Source organism: Microcaecilia unicolor, chromosome 7 (assembly GCF_901765095.1).
Source record: "Microcaecilia unicolor chromosome 7, aMicUni1.1, whole genome shotgun sequence".
In the NCBI taxonomy this organism is placed as follows: domain Eukaryota; kingdom Metazoa; phylum Chordata; class Amphibia; order Gymnophiona; family Siphonopidae; genus Microcaecilia; species Microcaecilia unicolor.
The window spans coordinates 231,705,814-231,729,391 of NC_044037.1; the positions used below are offsets into that span (position 1 = coordinate 231,705,814).

At 40.8% G+C, this 23,578-nt stretch overlaps 1 protein-coding gene across 1 annotated transcript in view; it reads left to right on the forward strand.

Moving 5' to 3' along the window:
* The window catches only part of LRP2 (LDL receptor related protein 2), a 334,494-nt gene that overhangs the window by 242,792 nt on the left and 68,124 nt on the right, over positions 1-23,578 (forward strand). The window contains exons 51-57 of the mRNA XM_030210857.1: positions 1,527-1,655; positions 3,077-3,196; positions 4,210-4,326; positions 4,498-4,614; positions 8,828-8,966; positions 11,924-12,042; positions 15,834-15,962. Coding sequence (XP_030066717.1) covers positions 1,527-1,655; positions 3,077-3,196; positions 4,210-4,326; positions 4,498-4,614; positions 8,828-8,966; positions 11,924-12,042; positions 15,834-15,962 — 870 coding nt within the window. The remainder of the gene's footprint in view (positions 1-1,526; positions 1,656-3,076; positions 3,197-4,209; positions 4,327-4,497; positions 4,615-8,827; positions 8,967-11,923; positions 12,043-15,833; positions 15,963-23,578) is intronic.

Below are 23,578 nucleotides of genomic sequence, written 5' to 3' on the forward strand. Positions count from 1 at the left end.
TTTGACGGCAATTCCAGTAGTTGGAACATAAGGACAGAGCCGGGCTAACATTTATGGTCTATGTTCCAGAAACACCAAAGAAGGACCATGATTAAGTATATAGTATCACGTTCATTGTTGATTTAATCTTGAATTGTGAATGAATGTGACTGTTGGGCAGAATGGTTGGACCATTCAGGTCTTTATCTGCCATCACTTACTATGTTACTATATAATTGGTTAGTGCATGGGCATTACTGCACACTAACTGATTAGCACAGGTTTAGCGAGCAGGTTCTTACCACCTATAAAATAGGTGGTGATAGAGGCTCACTCACTAATGGGAAAATTAGCACGTGGCCATTATTAGGAATAGTCATTTTATTCTAGCAGTAAAAATGTCCTTAGCATGTGGGAATGACCTGCATAAGGGCACACTAAGGCCACATTTTACCGCAGTTTGGTAAAAGGAGCCCAATAGAGTATTCTATAAGTTACACCCATACTCTGCCCCTATGTACATCCCTTGGCAAATACATGGTATGTAAATTAAGCTAGTAGTTGAAGAATAGTACACTCAGGAGACAGCGAAGATGACACAATGAGACGATGATGCTCTATGGTCTAGATGATTTATTGGATATAACAAAAGAAAGGGAACGAAGTACAAACTAAAGTCCAAACAGAAAAAACAGCACCACGGGCCTTTAAAAATGGAACACAGTTCTTTAATGAATGAGCCTTGACAAAAAGACCCGACACGGTGCTAGTCACCGAAACACGGCCCGTGTCGGGTCTTTTTTGTCAAGGCTCATTCATTAAAGAATTGTGTTCCATTTTTAAAGGCCCGTGGTGCTGTTTTTTCTGTCTAGATGATTTATTGAACAGCACTACAACTTGACTCAAATCGACACGGCCATGTTTTGGCCCAGTGGCCTGCCTCAGGAGTCTTCCTGTGTTATGTAGATAGGTCTGCCTGTGTCTCTCATTATGATGGCATGTATCAAATCCTGTTTTTGTAGTACACAAAAAAGGCGGGAAATCTACTAATAGCGCAGCACGCTCACTGCAAATACCACTAGGTATAAAACATAGGTATCACCTATGTGATAACATAAGTAACTCTCTCTCCAGCACACTCTGCAGCACAAGAGACAAAGGCAGATCTATCTACATAACACAAGAAGACTCTTGAGGCAGTTCATTGGGCCGAAACACGGCCGTGTCGAATCAAGTTGTGAGTCAAGTTGTAGTGCTGTTCAATAACTCTTCTAGACCATACAGCATCATCGTCTCATTGCATCACCTTCACTATCTCCTGAGTGTGATTTTCTCTGCGAGGTCTTTGTTCTTCTGTATTTTTGTTGCTTTCCCAGTTGAAGAATAGTGCCTAAGCAGAATATTGGCATTTATATATGTATGTGTGCACATACTAGCATATACATCATTATTATAAACATTTACATGCATAACACACACTTGAATATGAGCACCTAGTTTACTGAATTGCTATGTATATGTCTTGACAAAGTTACCTTGCATTTTAGTGGGCCCTGCTTATCGCTGTGATAATCACACAGAATTCAGCTGTAAAACAAACTATCGCTGTGTACCATTTTGGGCTGTATGCAATGGATATGATGACTGCAGAGACAACAGTGATGAGCAAGGCTGTGGTAAGTATAGGAAATGCTTCAACTGAACGTATATGGGGTTGTATGAACATTTTTGTCTAAAGTTCAAAGTATGGATAACATGAGGAGGGATCTCGCAAAGCTTGAAGAATGGTCAAGAATTTGGCAGCTAAGATTTAATGCTGAAATATGCAGGGTCATGCATTTGGGCTGCAAAATCCAAAAGAAGCAGTTCAGTATAAGGAGTAAAGTATTTATGTGCATGAAAAATGATCAGGACCTGGGGTTGATTGTACCTGAGGATCTTAAGGTGGCCAAACATGTAGAAAAGGCAGCTGCACAAGCCAAAAGAATGCCTGGGTGCATAAGGAAGTGAAATGGCCAGCAGGGAAAAAGAGGTGATAGTGTCTCTGTATAAGTCTTGTTTTTTTCAGAGAGACCTCTTTTAGAGTACTGTGTACAGTTCTGGAGACTGCACCTTCAAAAAGATATAAACAGGATGGAGTTTGTCTAGAGAGCAGATACTAAGATGATCAGTGGTCTTTGTCACATGCTTTGGAAGAAAGGCAGGAAAGGAAGATAGCAATAGAGAGATATTGAAATACATCTGTAACATAAAGGCACATGAAACAAGCTTCTTTTAATTGAAAGGAATCAAGAATGAGTGGTCACAGAACACACAAGTGAACGGGGATAGACTCAGGAGTTAGCTGATGAAATATTTCTTTACAGAAAGGGTGGGGGATGCTTGGAGCAGCTTCCCAGCAAAGGTGGTGAAGAAGAAGACCATATGGGGCCAATATTTAGACCGCAGGAGGGCTATAACTCCAGCGATTGGTGGTCAGCCTGGATATTCAATGCCGAACCGTTTCCAGTGACCGGCATTGAATATCTGGTTTATTTTTGGCTTGTTTAAACTTAACCAGCTAGGTTAATATTCAGAGATAGCTGATTAAGTTTAAACCAGCCAATGATATTCCAGCTGTTTACATGGCCCAATGTGGCCACTTACAACAACCGGCTATGTGCTAACTATTCGGGGATAGCCAGCTATATCGCACAGTATAACTGGTTATCTCCTAGCCGCTAACTATATTCAGTGGTGCATAGTCAGCTATCTCCTGGTGAATATTGCTGGATAGTCAGTTATGTGCCATTTAACCAGGCAGGTGCCGTTCCTGGACAGTTAAATGGTTTTGAATATCGGGGGTATCTGACTTCAAAAAAGCATGGGACAACCACAGAGGATCTCTAAGGAAGAGAAAGGAATTTCAGAGCTTAGTAGATGCTATGGATTGGCAGATTAGATAGGCTATACAGTGTAATCTTCATCTGCCATCATTTCCTATGTTTCTAGCAAATAAGGCTAATAGTGCTTTGTATTCTCTACCTACTGAGTTAAGGAACTAGATTCCAAGAAACTCATTTGGCAACATATCTTCAGCATAAATTATGTATTGCAGAGGAGATGACATGCGATCCACTGGGAGATTTTCGATGCGACAATCATCGCTGCATCCCTCTGCGTTGGAAGTGTGATGGGGATAACGACTGCGGAGATGAGTCAGATGAACGGAACTGCAGTGAGTACTCCTAGAATACAGCAAGAATTTTAGGTGGTCTTTTAAGAAACTGCTATATAATGTGACCTCATAACATGATGAAGGGAAAATAGAAAACAACCTATCAGGATGGGTCGAGCAGGCACTGATATCACTCCGTGATGTAGGCAGGTTCCTGCAGGAAGTAGTATTGAACTTGGAAGATAGGTGGCTGTTGTAGTACATCTAAAGACTGGAGGCTGCAGCTGCCAGAGGTCTTTAAAAACAGAAGTGGAACCATTGCAGGAGCCAGTGGGAATGGCAGGAAAAAGAGGGACAAGCTACAGCAACAGTTGTGACTATATAGAACAGGGGCTAAGAGTGTGACATAGCTTGCTAAATGGAGGAGTACTGATGGGAAAGAAGCATGCTTGGGCTTGGGTAAGAGCTATACTTTATTTCAGTAGCTGCAGGAGAGTCACGGGGTAGGAGAAAAATGAGTTTGGGCCAGGCAGGGAGCCCCAAGTCTTCCAGTGGCTACAGAGCAGCCACCCATAGGATGAGACGTGTGTTGGGGCTGGGTGGGGATTTGCAATTTTTCCCATAGCTTCAAGGTCTTCGTGGAATCTGTTGGTGGAAGAGAGATATTTAGGGGCCTAAGAGGAAGCCACAAGTTTTCTGCTGATGACAGCATGGTCTCTAGAAGCCTTCAGCTTGGCTATGAATATTGAAACCTTGTCTTTATATTTTTCTCTGTAAGATGTATGGTTCCATTAATGTACAGCAGCATGGAACACACTCCCTCAGTACAACTAAAAGAGCACACGATATTCCACAATGAGATCAGGAAATAACACACACAAAGTAAATGATGATGGCTTTTATATGGTCTACAATGGAAAACAGACTACTTGTAACCATATCTGTAGTTTATATGCATAACTAATTAATTCTCCTTGAAGAATCATAATAAGCAAGACTTGGATGTTGAATGTTCTCTTGGTTTGGATTTTTATGCAGACAAGCTTGATTCTATTTTTTTTTTTTAATCAAAGATCCCCGTGAATGCACAGAGAGTGAATTCCGCTGTGATAATCTGCACTGCATTCCTAGCCGCTGGATATGTGACCATGACAATGACTGCGGAGACAATTCAGATGAAAGAGACTGTGGTATGGTTCAATCTTTCGGTCTAATTTATTTTATCTAAGTGCAATTGTGGAAACCGCGAAGGTGAAACCTTTAGCGTAAAAATGTTCCTTCTCTGTTTTAAAATGATCTCACTGTGCTAGACTGGGATTGAACATATATAGGTTTTAATGTGTAATTATGCATTTCTTTAGAGATGAGAACCTGCCAACCTGGGTATTTTCAGTGTAACAGTGGACACTGCATTGCGGAGAGATTCCAGTGCGATGGCAATGCTGACTGCCTCGATATCTCTGATGAAGCTGCTTGTCGTGAGTGTGAAACTTTACTGTGAGCTTCTATGTGAAATTTAGGATTAGAAAACTGGGAATTGCCTGTTATTTAATGTGAATTGGTCATATCTTTTTTTTTCTTAATCAGTACTTTTGTGCTGGCAAAAACATTTAGAACACACCATGGGAATCCAGAATTTGCAGGTTCCCAGGTAGGGAAGTAGACAAGGGCTTCACTCAGGGGAAAGGGTATTTCAACAACAGTCTCTTGGAATGTGTTGTTTTATGTCAGTTAGTAAGAATTATAACAGCAAAGTGGCACCTCAGCTTGGTCGCCTGATAGAGGTGTAAATGAACTGTAGAGGTCTAGGTAACCAAGCATTGTTAAGAACAATTGAATGGATGCGATAAATACTATGTCCACTTGCTGGTTTCTTTGGCCTCCGATTTAGATAAGAATTTGATTTTGAAGAGATATTTTCAGAAAAAAATGATATATTTTTTTTGTGGTACAAAAATTACTATTTTTTTTCCTCTAAAACTCTGAGTTTCAGCTTTAGGTGTGTCTTTTTTTCTTAAATTTACTACTACTAGTCATTTCTGTAGTACATCTAGTAAGATGTAGTCAGTGCTGTACACATTATATGCAGTTACTTTCCGTCCCTAGAGGGCTCACAATCTAAGCTTTTTTTGTGCCTGGTGCAATGGAAGGTTAGGGGGTCTTTTACTAATCCATGGTGAAAGTGGCCTGCAGTAGTGCGAGTGCATCTTTTGGGCACATGCTGGGCCATTTTTTACCACATCTAGGAAAAGGGCATTTTATTAAGGGGCCGGAAAATGGATGTGCACTAAAATTGAAACCAGCGAACACCCATATCTCCCTGTGGTAGTGACCTGCCAACCTGGCTCCTTATCTAATGTTCCAAATGGTTTAGAAACTTTGGGAATGCTTTATCAAGCATTTTTCCCAGAGCCACTTAACAGATTGAAACCTTTTTAATCAGTCCTCCAGATACATTTTGTGGAGCAAAGTGGGCTGAACAAGGTATAAGAGGTTTCAGGTTTATAGAACAGCATACATCATAAAACAATGCATAAGGACATATTACGTATCATTCAGTTCAAAGGAGGATTACTTATGAGTCCACTGTATTAAGGCCTTATTCCAAATCCACAATATAAAGAATATAAGACCAAAAGATGATCTAGACAAGTTGCAGGAATGAAATAACTCCATTACAGGTAGCACACGTTATAATAATCAAGAAAGGGGAGGAGGAAAAAACGAACTAACATGTAATTCCAGCAGCCCTAGAAGACAGAAACCTAGTAAGCTGTGAGGGCTCATAAAAGATATACTTACTATTTATACTTCATTATAGATTTACAGGGGATGTTGGGCCAGTACAATGCTCCAACCTGTAGTACCCCAAGTTTCTAAAGGAGAAATCCTCTTCTTCTTTTCTGGGTGGCCTTAGCTACATCTGGGTAAACTCTAACTTTTAAACCCCAAAACAAAGAGTCCTTATATCGAAAGAAAGCTCTTAACAAAAAGTCTCTGTCCTAATCTACAAACCCTGTCTTGATCAGTGTAGCAAGAGTTGATTTTTCTTCTTTATAGTAAGGTTTAGTTATGTGACCCAGATTCCCGCCCCTCACTCAGGCCCTTTCTTTTTAAAGTGGAGAAGGTAATACACTTTGGAGAAGACAGGAATACATTTTCCAGAATCCAAAGAAGTTCTACAATGTATTTCTTCCACATAACCTGAGGTGAAATTGTTCTTAAGAAAATTAACCAAAGATTACTTCTTGACATCACATTTTCAAGTGCTTCAGTCTTATATGACAAAGAAACATGTCCTTTTAGAAGCAACTCATTAACATCTTCCAGTTTAACCAATTTTTATTCTAAGAAACCAAAGTTCTTCCACATTTCATTCCCTAATGGTGACTATCAGGTTTATTTTCGAAAGAGAAGGGTGCCCATCTTTTTACACAAATCGGGACATGGGTGTCCTTCTCCCAGGGTTGCCCAAATCGGCATAATTGAAAGCCGATTTTGGGCGTCCTCAACTGCTTTCCATTGCGGGGATGACCAAAGTTCACGGGGGCGTGTCAGAAGCACAGCGAAGGCGGGACTGGGGCGTGCCTAATACGTGGGCCTTCTCAACCTATAATGGAAAAAAGAAGGGCGTCCCTGACGAGCACTTGGGCGACTTTACTTGGTCCATTTTTTGTTATGACCAAGCCTCAAAAAGGTGCCTGAACTGACCAGATGACCACCGAAGGAAATTGAGGATGACCTCCCCTTACTCCCCCAGTGGTCACTAACCCCCTCCCACCCTAAAAAAAACTTTAAAAATATTTTCGCCAGCCTCTATGCCAGCCTCAAATGTCATACCCAGCTCCTTGACAGCAGTATGCAGGTCCCTGGATCAGTTTTAGTGGGTGCAGTGTACTTCAGGCAGGCGGACCCAGGCCCATCCCCCCCTACCTGTTACACTTGTGGTGGTAAATGTGAGCTCTTCAAAACCCACCAGAAACCCACTGTACTCGCATGTAGGTGCCCCCCTTCACTCCTTAGGGCTATGGTAATGTTGTATAGTTGTGGGTAGTGGGTTGGGGGGGGGGGGTTGGTGGGCTCAGCACACAAGGTAAGGGAGCTATGCACCTGGGAGCAATTTATGAAGTCCACTGCAGTGCCCCTTAGGGTGCCCGGTTGTTGTCTTGGCATGTGAGGGGGACCAGTGCAGTATGAATGCTGGCTCCTCCCGCAACCAAATGGCTTGGAATTGGACGTTTCTGAGATGGGCGTCCTCGGTTTCCATTATCGCCGAAAATCGGGGACGACCATCTCTAAGGACGACCATCTCTAAGGTCGACCTAAATTTCTCAATTTGGGCGTCCCCGACCGTATTATCGAAACAAAAGATGGACGCCCATCTTGTTTTGATAATACGGGTTTCCCTGCCCCTTCGCCAGGACATCCTGCGAGGACATCCTCAGGAAAACTTGGACGCCCCTTTTGATTATGCCCCTCCACAGCAACTATGCTGAAGAAGAAAAAGCTGTCCCTCCAACTAGGACTTACTGATTGGAGGCATCTTCAGCGTCACTGGGTCCAAGAGCTTAACTTTGGCTACACCCTTCTGTTGCGTTCCATTGTTCCCAAAGAAATGGAAAGCCATGAGAATAGAATCACCCTCCTCCTGCTGAATATCACTTTCATGGCAAGCTACTGCCGCAGCAACTTCTGACACAAACATCAATGTCAAAGAAGCCTCAGGACATTCCTAGCAGTACTGGAAAGGAGGAGGTATGCACTGCCAGAGATCGAGAGATACTTGAGCCAGGAGATTCATCAGCACACCTTCCCCTGAATGAGAAATCAGTGGCTCATCCACTCCAGAGTCTGTGGAGTACCTCCAGCTTCAGCCCCCTGACTACCTGCAGATCCATGGGACTGTGATGGCAGCTCTCCAGTCATAAAAATTTGCTTCGCCTTACGCTTACCCCATTAAATAATTTTTATTTGAATTTTGTAACAAGAAGGCCATAACAGTTAACAATTAGTTAGCCATAAGATTCTTCAACACTTTCAAATTTCCATCTACCAATGGTCCCAAATTATAATGAATCCTCTTCCCCTACATCCTCATTCCTGACCCTCTGATTCCACCAGCTAGCAATCTGGACAGATCCTTCTTCCCATAAACTCCTCCCTCCCCTCCCCAATTTCCCTCCCTCCTCCTCTCTAGCTCCCCTCTTCTCGGTGTTCTCTCTCTTTTTTTCTGGCAATGTGTCATTTGCAGTATTACAAATACTACTACTACTATATACTACTTAACATTTCTAAAGCGCTACTAGGGTTACGCAGCGCTGTACAATTTAACAAAGAAGGACAGTCCCTGCTCAAAGAGCTTACAATCTAAGCAGAGCTTCCAAATTACACAATTTTAGAAGGAGGGTGTTAGGCCAGCCCTGGTATTTTAACACAATGTTCAGATGTGGAACCTGCAGCACATGATTTCATTGGTGTAAAATACTACACTGCACTGGGATGTAAGTGAAAAAGCACAAATAGACAACAATCTGCCTCCGGGAACTGGGCAATCTGACAGTTCTGAATAAGTGAGTAGGTGACAAAACTTTGGTGTTAAAAGAAGAACTGAGGTTGTTGAATAATTAAAATACTGCAATTTTTTTCTGCCAAAGAATACATTTTAAAATTTCTATATATTACTTTTAACAGCTACTCGTTATCCAAATGGGACCTATTGTCACCCTATATGTTTGAATGTACGAATCAGGTTTTGCATTCAGTCACAGTGGAGATGTGATGGTGATGATGACTGTAGAGATGGCTCTGATGAGGAAACTTCATCTTTGCTGTGAGTTCTTTGACATGGGCTCGCTTATTTGATTTCTTACATTGATGTCCTTTTTTAGTGTTCTTAAACTGAGACTGTTTTCTTTGCTGCTTTTGGTTTGGACTAATCTACTATTAGGTGTTTGTGCCTTTGGGACCCTAATAGGTATGTGTCCCGTTTAATGTTTTAATAATTATTGACATTTTAACTTACAAAAATTGACTTTGAGTTTTATTTAGATATCATTTTGATTTTAATGTTCAGATGTTTATGATTTGATTAACAATAATAATCTTTGTGCCTTGCTTTTCATCCTGTGCCTTTGAATTCATAAGTGCTGAGAGTTGTGCTTTTTAATATTATTAGTATCAATTATATATGTACTAACATCTTTGAATTATATTAGTTATTAGTATGTATCCGTTGAAAATTGATAATCTTGTCTTTAGTATGTATGTAAATTTAAATTTGAGAACATATTTTACTTTATGGTTTAGTCATTATTCATTTTTAATAAATGTGTGTTTTATATGCTTAACCACAAAGTTGTTAACCCCTAACGCTGCCTCTCGAGAGGTAAAATGTAGCCATGCCGGGTTGTGTTTTAAAGTGGCAAGAATAAAAGCATTTTAGCTTTCGAAGATGTGTGTTCTGCTTTGTGGACTGCACATTAACCAGGGCCATTAATGTAAAATATAGAAAATCAGGGTTTTTATGGCTGTGGTAAAAATGGCCGTGGGTTGCAGAAAAGACCTATGTAAGGGCTCGCTGAGGTCTATTTTTATTGCAGCTTAGTAAAGGACCCCCTAATTGCTTTATGGACCTACAATGACCATAGTGTGAGGACTGCAAATCACCTGAAAGTGTTTTACTCAATTGACTGTATCCCACCATCGAATGTTCTTTATACATATTTTTTGGCAAGAAGTGTTATTTTGATAATAACTCCTTTACATTGATCTTTTTTTAATAATAAATACATTATTGACATTTCACATAGAGGGGCATAATCAATGGCGCCGGCAAAATCGATCGCGGCAATCTATTTTGGCGGCGCCGCAACAGCTGGCCGGAACCGTATTATCGAAAAAGATGTCCGGCCAACTTTGTTTCGATAATATGGTTGGTGGCCGGCCAAATGCCACAGATCGCCGGGTTTGAGATGGCCGACTTTGTTTTTCAGCGATAATGGAAACTGGAACCGGCCATCTCAAACCCGGCCAAATCCAAGGTATTTGGCTGTGGGAGGGGCCAGCATTCGTAGTGCACTGGTACTTCTGGAAGTGCACGTCAGGGACCGCCATCAAGGGAAAATACACAGCAGGGACTTTTTAAAATTTGTATGAAGTCTTTCTTGAACATTTCTCAAACAGTATCACAAAATACAGCACTCCAGAACAAGTAAGTCATAACATAACTCAGCAAGATCCTTTTTTTTCTTTTAACGAGCTGGCCGACTGGCTTCCCTCCTAGGAAGGAAATGTTTTAAATTTTTTTTTTTTGGGTGGGAGGGGGTTGGTGACCACTGGAGGAGTATGGGGAGGTCATCCCCGATTCCTTCCGGTGGTCATCTGGTCAGTTTGGGAATCTTTTGAGACTTGGTCGTGAAAATAAATAGACCAAGTAAAACCGGCCAAAATGCTCGTCATCGCGGGTTTTCTTTTTCCATTACAGCTGAAGCCGGCCATCTCGTAAGCACGCCCACATCCCGCCTTCACTACCCTGCCGACACGCCCCCTTGAAGTTTAGCCGCCCTCCACGACGGAATGCCGGCGAGTGTGTCCAAAAATCGGCTTTCGATTATACCGATTTGGCCGGTTTTAGGAGATGGCCGGCCATCTCCCGATTTGTGTCGGAAGATGGCCGGCTATCACTTTCGAAAATAAGCTGGATAGGCAACTTGTTATGAAATGACCTCCTCTGAGGGCAATATGAAAAGGTATTTCCATGGATAAAACAGCATTTATCACAAAAATTGGCTTTTTCAAAATTTCTTACCCTCTAGGTAGTTAAAAATATGCTGCTGTTCTAAAGTGGACGCATTTCCGGAGTGAGGATAGGGAAGGGAAGGCAGCAATACATGTAGTTTTGTATTTACAGCATGGTAAAAATGGCCTTAGCGAGGAAGATAGACCCGCATAAGAGTGCGCTAAGGCCTACTGTTACCACAGCATAATAAAAGGACCCCTTAAGGAAGGTTTTATAAAGTCACCCTGTAATGAAAAATTAAGTAAAACTTTTTATACAAATGTATTCCCTATTGATGTCCTGAGTATGTCAATTAGTAGCTAGAGCAAACCTTGAAAATTCATATATTTTATCAGCAGACTGGATATATATATTTTTTGCCAACTTACAATAAATAAGAATAGAATGATGGCAAAACATTGGTAACCACCGCTTAGAAAATCCCACTTCAAAATCCTCATTTTAACCCTACCAGTCCCTATACACTTTCAGTCTCTCAGTCATAGTCTTGCTCTCTTAACTCAAAGCCTCCTATTTGCTTTTCATTGTATGTTCTGTTGCTTTGCTTGAGTCATTTTTGTGTGAATATGGCAACATATGTGCATAAATGGCCTCTTCAAATACACCTACTGGCGTAAAGGTACACACAATAATATGTTGGTGCATACTTTGTCAGTAGAAGTGGACAGAGGTGGAATATAAAAGTATGCATGTAGATTAGAAAATATGCTAATCTACATGCATACTTGAATAATGTGAGGCACGGGACACTTCATTACATGCATTTACTAGTGCTATAGCAATGAAGTAGGAATAAAAATAATAAAATGAATATGTATTGCCTTTCAGTGGATATTGCTTGTGAAGAGCCCTTTCGCTTCCGCTGTGAAAATAAACCGCTGTATTTACCACCATGAGCTGTGCAATCAGATGGATGACTGTGGAGATGGAAGTGACGAGAAGGATGACACTGTAAGTCTTGCTCTAAACTTTTGAGAAACTCCAATCAGAGGTGAACTGCTGTGCTTAGCAACCTTGGCTGTGAAGACAGACTTGCACATTCAGACCTTTGCCATAGATACATATTTCTTACCCAAATGGGAGGAACAAACCAAAAAGACTGCATCAGGTGATTGATTGGCCGTGCCGTCACATTGGGGTCCTTATTTAATTCTTTATTTAGATTTTGCTCACACCTTTTTCAGTAGTAGCTCAAGGTGAGTTACATTCAGGTACACTGGATATTTTTATACCAAGCTGTGCTAGAAAGTGGCTGGCGCTGCAATTAGTACATTGGTTTGCCTCATGCTCCAGTGACTTTCTAGTGTAGCTGATAAATGGTAGCGGTCGAGTTTTTTTTTTTTTTTAATGGCCATGTGCTAATTTCCTCTGTAGTGCATTACTTGTGATCTGGATTGGTCACTGTTGGAAACATGATATTGGGCTTGATGGACCTTTGGTCTGTCCCAGTATTCCAACGCTATGTTCTTATGTTTTGTAGAAAATTTAAACTGAAATTTGGCTCCTTTTGCTACAACCACCTTCCACAACCTGGTCTGCCCTTTTAGCATCAGGAAAAACTCACATTTGCTACTTTATTAGCAAAACAATGTTTAGGCTTCCAGTCTCTTGCAGGCTCCAAAGGAAAATAAAGCATCAAGGATGCCCTGGAAAATATTTCTTCTTCATATGATTCTGCCCATTTTAAAACCAAATTGTCTTGAGATAGCTGACATCTACCACTTGTGTCATGGTCACTACTTCTTTGTTTAGTCGATAGAAGGAAGTACATTTCAGAAGTATGTAGAACAACTTCTTTGGAGGCCTTCAAGATTTCCTGCTCATTTTTCTTAAACATATCCCCAAAGGCATAAATATTTTATTCTTATAGGTGCAATTCTCTAATCTCTCAAGTTTATTAAGAAGGGCAAGGTTGTCCTCAGTTGAGGAGATTTATAGCAGAAGTGTCATACTTTATTAATGTATCCTCCAGTGATAAATCCTGAGCAGAGACCTTGGACTCACTTCTTAATAATCTTTTCTGTCTCAAATATATGAGCTGACATTCATCATGTTAGATTCATAATGCCCTGCTATACCTCCTCAACCATAGCAGTCTGCATCTTGGCCAACCTGCTCCTCAATTCAAGGCATTAAAGTGCTGTGATTACTCCATACTCCTTGCAACAAACATCATAGAAGTGATCTCATAAGTACATAAGTATTGCCACACTGGGACAGACCAAAGGTCCATCAAGCCCAGCATTCTGTTTCCAACAGTGACCAATCCAGGTCACAAATACCTGGCAAGATCCCAAAAAAGTTCAATAATTTTATGCTGCTTATCCCAGAAATAAGCAGTGGATTTTTCCCAAGTCATTTTAATAATGGTCTATGGATTTTTCCTTTAGGAAGCCGTCCCAACCTTTTTTAAACCCGGCTAAGCTAACCGCCTTTACCACATTCTCTGGCAACAAATTCCAGAGTTTAATTACATGTTGAGTGAAGAAACATTTTCGCCAATTCATTTTAAATTTACTACTTTGTAGCTTCATTGCATGCCCCCTAGTCCTAGTATTTTTGGAAAGGGTAAACAAGCGATTCACGTCTACCTGTTCCACTCCACTCATTATTTTATAGACCTCTATAATATCTCCCCTCAGCTGTCTTTTCTCTAAGCTAAAGAGCCCTAGCCACTTCAGCCTTTCCTCATAGGGAAGTCGTTCCATCCCCTTTATCATTTTCATCACCCTTCTCTGTACCTTTTCTAATTCCACTAGTTTCTTCTGATGCGCCACTCCTAAGCATTTGGCATTATCCTCAGCTTCTGCCATGGGATGTTCAGCCCCCAGTGCCAATCTTGTATGGTGGTTTGATTCTGCATCAAGAGATATCCTAATCCAAAATACACTGGCAGAAAATAAAGGAATCTGTTGAGTAGCAGTGCTAGAGCATTCTGTCAGAATCCAATGATGCAGCTTGAGGTCAGAATTTCTTGCTCCATCCTCAACCAACATAGAACAGGAGTCTCAAACTACAGTCCTGGAGGGCTGCAAGCCAGTCAGCTTTTCGGGCCATCACAAATTAATATTCATGAAGGATGTTTGCATGCACTTCCTCTCTTGTATGCAAATACCTCATGTATAAAACTGGTTTGCTGCACTCTGGAATTGCAGTGTGTCATCCTGACATAGAGATATTACTAAATTAATAAATATAACAGAAACCTTCAAAACAATTTTAAACAAAAATTATCACTCTCATGATTCATATATATATAATCATTTTTTGAAATAAAATCCAAAACATTTTTTTTATTGTGCTCAGTTTTTGGTATATTGCTGTGGACTAGTAATCCAGGCTTAGCAGGAACACCACCCATACATCATAGCACATCCTACCTCCATCCTAATAGTATTGTTCAATAGATGGGCAAAGTCCAAAAGAATATAATAAGCTTGATGTTCAAAAAAATATATAAATAGCAATTACTTAACTTAAGTAGAGATGTGCAGAAAAAAATCTTCTTCCTGCCAAGTTCTTGTCCACTGCAATGCTTTTTTTTCAAAAAAATCCCTCTGTGCAGGATGTAAGACCATAAAGGTCACGATTCAACAGTTTCAATTCCCTACATGGGCCATGTTTCGCCAGACTAATGGCGTCTTCAGGGGAACTGATTGTTCAGCAATACCAGGGAGGAGCCCCACTCTGAACCGGACAGAGTGGGGCTCCTCCCTGGTATTGCTGAACAATCAGTTCCCCTGAAGACGCCATTAGTCTGGCGAAACATGGCCCATGTAGGGAATTGAAACTGTTGAATCGTGACCTTTATGGTCTTACATCCTGCACAGAGGGATTTTTTTTGAAAAAAAAGCATTGCAGTGGACAAGAACTTGGCAGGAAGAAGATTTTTTTCTGCACATCTCTACTTAAGTTAAGTAATTGCTATTTATATATTTTTTTTGAACATCAAGCTTATTATATTCTTTTGGACTTTGCCCATCTATTGAACAATACTATTAGGATGGAGGTAGGATGTGCTATGATGTATGGGTGGTGTTCCTGCTAAGCCTGGATTACTAGTCCACAGCAATATACCAAAAACTGAGCACAATAAAAAAATGTTTTGGATTTTATTTCAAAAAATGATTATATATATATGAATCATGAGAGTGATAATTTTTGTTTAAAATTGTTTTGAAGGTTTCTGTTATATTTATTAATTTAAAAATTTGAAACCGTTTTTTTGAGAATACCCAGAATTACGTTTGGTATAGAGATATTACTGCCATACTGAGAGGTCATAGGAGGCCATAGGACAAAATACAGGGAAGGGAGCAGTGAGTGGTTGTTTTTTGGTTTTCACCTATCTTTATGTACATAGGAGCTATCTCTGTGGGTGCTTAAGCATCCCTAATATTGAACAACCTCCTTGACCCCTATGTCCATGGAGGGAGAGGTCATTTTCATTGGGTTTAGTACCCCCAATAATCTTGAAAAGTTGGCTCATATGTTTATATATAATTATTACAAAGACAGAAACAAACAATAAAGTCACAACAGAAATCAGCAGCTGGAACTTACAATATTTATGAGATAAGGTGCTCACCATCTTGGATTCTTCCATTGCCCATTTGTTGATATTTTAAGAGTTTCCTGGAGTGTTGCTTGAAACAGAAATTGCTAATCTCTATCCCCTGCTCCAAGTGGACAATTTAACATTATCATGTCTTAGTTTATTAAAATATATTGCAGCTTCAGTCTTATAGAACAAAATAGAATGAATGACAATCAAATATTTTTAAGTATCACATTCCTTGTCTTGCAGTCTTCATTTCTGAAGGCATTTTTCCAGTGTAGAACAGAAAATAAGTGAAGAAAACTTAATGGTTTGATAAATATGTTTTTCTTTGCATGCAGGTAGAGCACCTACTCCACACCCTTGTACAGATGAAGAATATAAATGTGCAAACAGCAAGTGTGTCGCTCTGAATCTTGTATGTGACAATAATGATAACTGTGGTGACCAATCAGATGAAATCGGTTGCAGTAAGTGCAATTTTATTATGATTACTTAATGGATAAGAATGCAAATTTGGAAAAGAAAATTCTACAGAATCTCAGAGAAAATGTCACTAGACTACCTCCTTCTGTCTTTATTATCTTTGGAGACCTCCACCATCAATGTATAAAACAATGTGAAAGAGGAGTATAAAATTGTGACCATCTCTGGGAAAAGGTAACTAACCAGAAACAAAAAAATGAGGTTTTAATGAATTTTGTTAGAGCAAACAATTTGTAATACAATATCTCAAATCCCATCCTTTCATGTGAAAAAATAAAGTTGCAGAAATTCAAGCTTATGGACCCATGACATGAAAAAATGGCCATTTTCCATGTTTTGGATCTGCTACTTTAGTCACATTTTCCTAAATATTGTTCACATATACAAGCTATGAAAAGGGTAGATTACATTTTGTTAAATTTCTAACAAAAAAACAACAAAACAACAACAACAAAAAACCCCAATGGTATTGGAATTAGCCCTTAACTGAATAGAGAGGGTAGACAGGGTGGGTGCAGGGGCATTGCACCTGATATTTAAAGCTGCGTAACTGCTGATATTCAATGGCACAGTGGACAGTACCACTGAATATCACCATTAGCCATTAATCACCCTTGCACTCTCCGGTTAATCCCAGGGTGGTCCGTGGGCAGAGCTTGACCACTGTTGGTAATTAACTGGTGAAGTACATAAGTACATAAGCATCGCCATGCTGGGACAGACCAAGGGTCCATCGAGCCCAGCACCCTGTCTCCGACAGCAGCCAAAAGAACAAACAATTTGTCTTGCTCATCCCAGAGATAGTGGATTTTTCCCACGTCCATTCAATAACATTCTATGGCCTTTTCCTCCAGAGTCTAACTAGGCGTTGAAGAAAAATTTCCTCAGATTCGTTCCAAATTTACTACACTGCAGCTTCATCGCATGCCCCCTTGTCCTAGTATTTTTGGAAAGCGTAAACAGACACTCCACATCGACCCTTTCCATTTCACTCATTATCTTATAGACCTCTATCATATCTCCCCTCAGCCACCTTTTCTCCAAGCTGAAGAGCCCCAGCCTCTTCAGCCTTTCCACATAGGGAAGTCGTCCCATCCCCTGTATCATCTTTGTTGCCCTTCTCTGCATCTTTTCTAATTCCACTATATCTTTTTTTAAGTGCGGCGACCAGAATTGTACACAATACTGGAGGTCACACCATGGAGCGATACAATGGCAGAATAATATCCTCATTTTTGTTTTCCATCCCTTTCCTAATAATACCCAACATTCTATTTGCTTTCCTAGCCGCAGCAGCACATTGAGCAGAAGGTTTCAACGTATCATCAACGATGACACCTAGATCCCTTTCTTGGTCCGTGACTCCTAACGCTGAACCCTGCATGACGTAGCTATAGTTTGGATTCCTCTTTCCCACATGCATCACTTTGCACTTGTTCACATTAAACGTCATCTGCCATTTAGACGCCCAGTCTCCCAGCCTCGTAAGGTCCTCTTGTCATTTTTCACAATCTTCCTGCGATTTGATGACTTTGAATAACTTTGAGTCATCAGCAAATTTGATTACCTCACTAGTTACCTCCATCTCTAGGTCATTTATGAATATGTTAAAAAGCATAGGTCCCAGCACAGATCCCTGAGGGACCCCACTAACTACCCTTCTCCATTGTGAATATTGAGCTTTTAACCCTACTCACTGTTTCCTATCTTTCAACCAGTTTTTAATCCACAGTAAGACACTACCTCCGATCCCATGTCCCTCTAATTTCTTCTGTAGTCTTTCATGAGGGACTTTATCAAATGCCTTCTGAAAATCTAGATACACAATATCAACCGGCTCACCTTTGTCCACATGTTTGTTACCCCTTCAAAGAATGCAGCAGATTGGTGAGGCAAGACTTCCCTTCACTAAATCCATGTTGACTTTGTCCCATTAGTCCATGTTTTTGAATGTGCTCTGTAATTTTGTTCTTGATAATAGTCTCTACCATTTTGCCCAGTACCGATGTCAGACTCACCGGTCTATAATTTCCCAGATCTCCTCTGGAACCTTTTTTAAATATCGGCGTTACATTGGCCACCCTCCAATTTTCTGGTACCACGCTCAATTTTAAGAATAAATTACAAATTACTAACAGTAGCTCTGCCAGCTCATTTTTTAGTTCTTTCAGTACCCTGGGATGAATACCATCTGGTCCAGGAGATTTGCTACTCTTCAGTTTGCAGAACTGCTCCATTACGTCTTCCAGGTTCACAGATATTTCATTAAGTTTTTCTGACTCGTCAGCCTCGAATACCCTGTCCAGCACCGCTATCCCTCCCAAATCTTCCTCAGTGAAGACCAAGGCAAAGAACTCATTTAGTTTTTCTGCTATTTCTTTGTTTTCTTTGATCGCCCCTTTTACACCCTGGTCATCCAGCGGTCCAACCAATTCTTTTGCTGGCTTCCTGCTTTTAATGCATCTAAAAAAATTTTTACTATCAGTTTTTGCCTCTAATGCTATCTTTCTTTCAAACTTTGTCTTTGCCTTTCTTATCAGCACTTTGCATCTGACTTGACATTCCTTATGCCGCTTCTTATTTTCTTCATTCGTTTCCTTCTTCCATTTTCTGAAGGATTCCTTTTTAGCTCTAATAGCCTCCTTTACCTCATTTTTTTAACCATGCCAGCTGTCATTTAGTTTTCCGTCCTCCTTTTCTGATACGTGGAATATGTTTGGCCTGGGCCTCCGGGACGGTGTTTTTGAACAGCATTCACGTCTGTTGTAGGTTTTCAACCCTCTCAGTCGCTCCTCTAAGTTTTGTTTTACCGTTCTTCTCATTTTATCATAGCTTCCTTTTTTAAAGTTAAACACTAACATATTTGACTTCCTATGTTTAGTTTTTGAAAGCAAATTTCAAAGGCGATCATGCTATGATCACTATTGTCAAGCGGGCCCCGGACCGTTACCTCCTGTACCAGATCATGCGCTCCACAAATGACTAAGTCTAGAATTTTTCCTTCTCTCGTTGGCTCCTGTAACAGCTGCTCCATAAAGCTGTTCTTTATTTCATCAAGGAAGTATACCTCCCTAGCGTGCCCTGATGTTACATGGACCCAGTCTATATGGGGGTAATTAAAATCACCACAATTCTTGAAGATTCTACAATAACAAAAGTGTTCAAGGGTGAATATAGACTCCCAATTATGAAAGATGGTGGAGAAAAAAGACCTCAGTGAAAACCGGACACTCCTCTTTTTAAAGGACACGCCTTTTAGTTAGAGAGGGGACCTCCTTAATCATCAGTCTTAAAAAAACTCCACCTGAATTACTTTCATACTGCATATTACTACTACTACTATTTAACATTTCTAGAGCGCTACCAGGGTTACGCAGCGCTGTACAAAAAACAAAGAAGGACAGTCTCTGCTCAAGGAGCTTACAATCTAAAGGACAAGAAGAACAAAAAGGACAAAAAGTGCAATCAAAAATTGGGACAGTCTAGATTTCTTTGGTAGAGGTACAATGGTTAGGTACCGAAAGCGACATTGAAGAGGTGGGCTTTGAGTAAGGATTTGAAGATGGATAGGGTGGGGGCTTGGCGTATGGGCTCAGGGAGTTTATTCCAGGCATAGGGTGAGGCAAGGCAGAAAGGGCGGAGCCTGGAGTTGGCGGTGGTGGAGAAGGATACTGAGAGGAGGGATTTGTCCTGTGATCGGAGGTTACGGGTAGGGGCGTAAGGGGAGATGAAGGTAGAGAGGTAGTGAGGGACTGCAGATTGAGTGCATTTGTAGGTTAGTAGGAGAAGCTTGAATTGTATGCATATGCCTAAGCACCCTTTCAAACACTCATAGATGAAGACACTGCTGCTAAATACAATGTAACGAAAAAAACGTTACTTATCTTGGATAGTGAAACAAATGTAGCCTTCTTCCACGTCTCCTTGCAGTTTCTTAATGCACTTCTTCACTCTCTTCAATTCAATTGTGAAAGAGGAATCAGAGGAGTTTCATTGGCACGACGGTGAAAGAGGAGTTTCATCAGCACGATTGTGATATCGATTAATTTAAATCGGTGGCATAAGGACTGAGCCAGTTAAACATTAAAGGACCTTTTTTGTTCGTGTCAATTTAAAATTGTTGAAGAGTAACAATGGAATATATTATGGTGAACAGCTGAGATTCTCTGAGAAATTCGATTAAGGGATGAAAAATTGTTTAAGTATTATGTTAACGTTTTGATGTCTGAGCATATTGTACCAGTCTTAGGTGAATGAATGATGTATGGAAGTGTGTGAATGAGGGTAGTGCATTGTGTTTATTATACATCTTTTGATGGTTATAGAAAATTTATGTTTAAATAAAAAAAGCATTGAAAAGGAGAATAAAGTGCAGGTAATGTGTAATATTATTAATGAATATTCATGAGAGAGATTTACATGCAGTAGAGGCAGTGCATGCATATCTCTCTCATGAATATTCATTGTGGATATCTTGAACACCTGAATGGCTGGAGTGTCCCAGGAGATTTGGGAACTACTTCATTAGGCTATTCATCCACTCCTGGCTCTGAGCCTGTGCACCAGGGCTCCTTCTGAATCCATCTACTAGGTGTCACTTTAATTCTCTCCCCACCAGAGAAGTTCTGAAAGTTGCCTTAGCAGCATCCCAAACCTCAGCCAGTCTTGAGAGTGGAAGACCTGATGCAGGTGTCAAACTGGAAAACTTCCACTGGCACTGCAAAGAGCTACCACTGAGCCCAAGGGCAGTGGAACATTTTTTGGGTAGAGGGGCCAAACAAACCAATCTCTACTACTACTACTTAACATTTCTAAAGCGCTACTAGGGATACGCAGCGCTGTACAATTTTAACATGGAAGGACAGTCCCTGCTCAAGGAGCTTACAATCTAAAAGATAGGTGTACAATCTAAAGACAAGTGTACAATCTAAAAGACAGGTGTAAATCTAGAGACAAGTATACAATCTAAAAGACAAGTGTAGAGTCGATCTGATAGGGCATACTATATTTCTCGAAAGGTTAGGTGCCGAAAGCAGCATTGAAGAGGTGAGTTTTAAGCAGAGATTTGAAGATGGGTAGGGAGGGGGCTTGGCGTAGGGGTTGAGGAAGGACAGTCAAACTGGAAAACTTCCACTGGCATTGCAAAGAGCTACCACTGAGCCCAAGGGCAGTGGAACATCTTTTTGGGTAGAGGGGCCAAACAAACCAATCTCCAGGCCTGTCCCCAAGCTCTTTAGTTGCTGATGCTGTGTTGGTGAAAATACTGGTGAGACCATGGCCCTGTGGCCCTCCTCTATTCTGCTGCCTATGACTGAGCCACCAGACCAGCTCTGTGTCATTATTCAAGAAGAATAATAGAGTTAAAAGAGAAGAGTATCAGTAGGGACCAAAGTCCAAGTGTGTGAGATTGCCCTAGGGTCACTCAGCAGGACTGTAAGAAATTCACTTGAGGAGAACACAAAGCAGCAGGAACCTTAGCCAATTCTAAAAAGTAGATTTATTTGTTTACCTTCACATATAAAAAGCCAGTATTTCAGTCTCAGGAAGAACTGTCATCTGGCTAGGACTGCAGCAGCTTTTTCTTTGGGAAGATGATCAAATCCATGTAACCTTTTGAGTCTGCTGAGATGCCTGCTGCTTTGCTTTGACATTCTTCACTGAAGATTAGGATAGTCACCCTTTCTATGTAATGTGCATCCACAGAATAGATTTTTATTCCTTTTGTTTCTTTTTTTTTGCTTTAGAAGACTTTTTTTTTTTTTTTTTTTTTAATAATGGGAACTTTTTCTTAGACACTTTTTCAGGTGTTGATTTTGGTCACACATTTAAAAACTTGTGCTTCGATAAACTGGTTAGACTATAAGGTGTCACCAGCCTCTGTCATTTTAGCTGCTACAGTCTATCACTGTTACCCCTTCGGAAGTCTTTAGCATAACCAGTTTTACTGCATGACTGGCTTTATATTTTAGACCTGTGTTCTGCAAAATGTCTTTGCTTTTCCGGAAAGATTTAGTCTGCAACAGCTGGATGCTAATTATTTGGGCGGGTTTGGTGGATGGGCAAATTTGATTAAGGAGGTATATTCTTGTGCATAATTTCTCAGATACCTCCAGATGAAGAATTGTGTGGCACTGTTGAATAGTGGTTTAATTCCCTTGTCTTGTTGCATTATTTTCCTCAGCAGATTGTCCTCTAAGGGGAAGGGGGAGGAGTGATCCTCAGTTTGGAGTGATCTATAAATGTTTTCACACCCCAGGGCTCCAAAGACCATTAATTTTTATCCTGGCCCCCACCTCTTTTCTTTCAGTATATGCCTATTCTTTTCCAAGGGAGCAGGTTCTCTTCACGAGGAAGGGATTTCCCTCAAGGTCCAGGCATATATTTCCCTCTTCACTACAAATACTTAGAGAGATATGGGGTATCAGAGAGATATGGGGTGCTCCACCTAACTTTACTGAATGCTGGTGCAAAAGTTACTGCTTTGAGATAGTCTTTCTGTCCTGAGGTTGTACAGCATTAGTTAAACACAGTATAAGCACACATGTCTGTGAGCCTTTTAGAATAATCACCAATCTTTTTGAAGTCCTGTGTTTCCCAGGTACCAGTGGTGTATTTAAACTAGGTGCATGTGTTGCATATGCACCCCCTGTAAGACCTGCCCCCCTGTCCCCATCTTAAAATCCTCTCTACTTCAGTCTTCACCTGGGCAGTAGCAGCGGCACTCATAGGCTGCCTGTGGCCTGCACTGAAAATTCCTCCCTGAACCATCCTGCCCCTTCTGATGCAACTTCCTGTTTTGTAAAGGGTGGAATGGTTCAGGGAGGAAGTGCTAATGCAGGCCACAGGCAGCCTATGAGTGCTGCTGCTACTGCCCAGATGAAGACCTCAGCAGAGAGGATTGTAAGGTACAGGGAGGAGATGTGTGTAGGGGGGGAGGGCACAGGGGCGGGGGCAGATGAACCCCCTATAAAAAAAACTTCCTTGCTATGCCACTGCTAGGTACTAGACAAACCTATTCCCTTCTGAAAATTCACGGTTTGTTTATGTTTATTATGTACTTGATATACTGCTTTTCTCCAAACAATCTAAGTGGTTAATGGTAAAATTTAATAAACTAGAAATGAAAAGGAACTACAAATATGTGCAGGCAAGGGAAAATCGGGAAACAATGGAAAAAAAATCAAAAGGGGTGGGGGAGAAGATCATCAGCTACTCATACTGATCAGCCATTATCAACCTGCTGTCCCAGCAAAGGTCTTGAAGAAGAAATGTGCCTTCAATTTGCCTTGAAAACAAGGATAGTAAGCATTCCAGAGCATTGGAGCAATACAGTAAGAAGCATTGTGTCTTGTGGGTGCAAGGTGGGAAGGAAAGATGGATGGGATCACAAGGTGGTGTTTGTGTACAGAGCAAAGAGCTTGTGTGGGAGTGTAGGGTGTGATTTGAGAACAGAGATAGAGAGGGAGGCCAGTGTGGAGGACCTTATGGGATAATGTTAGAATTTTATGTTGGATATGACATGAGACTGGAAGCCAGTGGTGTTTGAACAGGATGGGGGAAACGCAGTCAAAACACTGTGCATGTGAAAGAAGAGGGATGG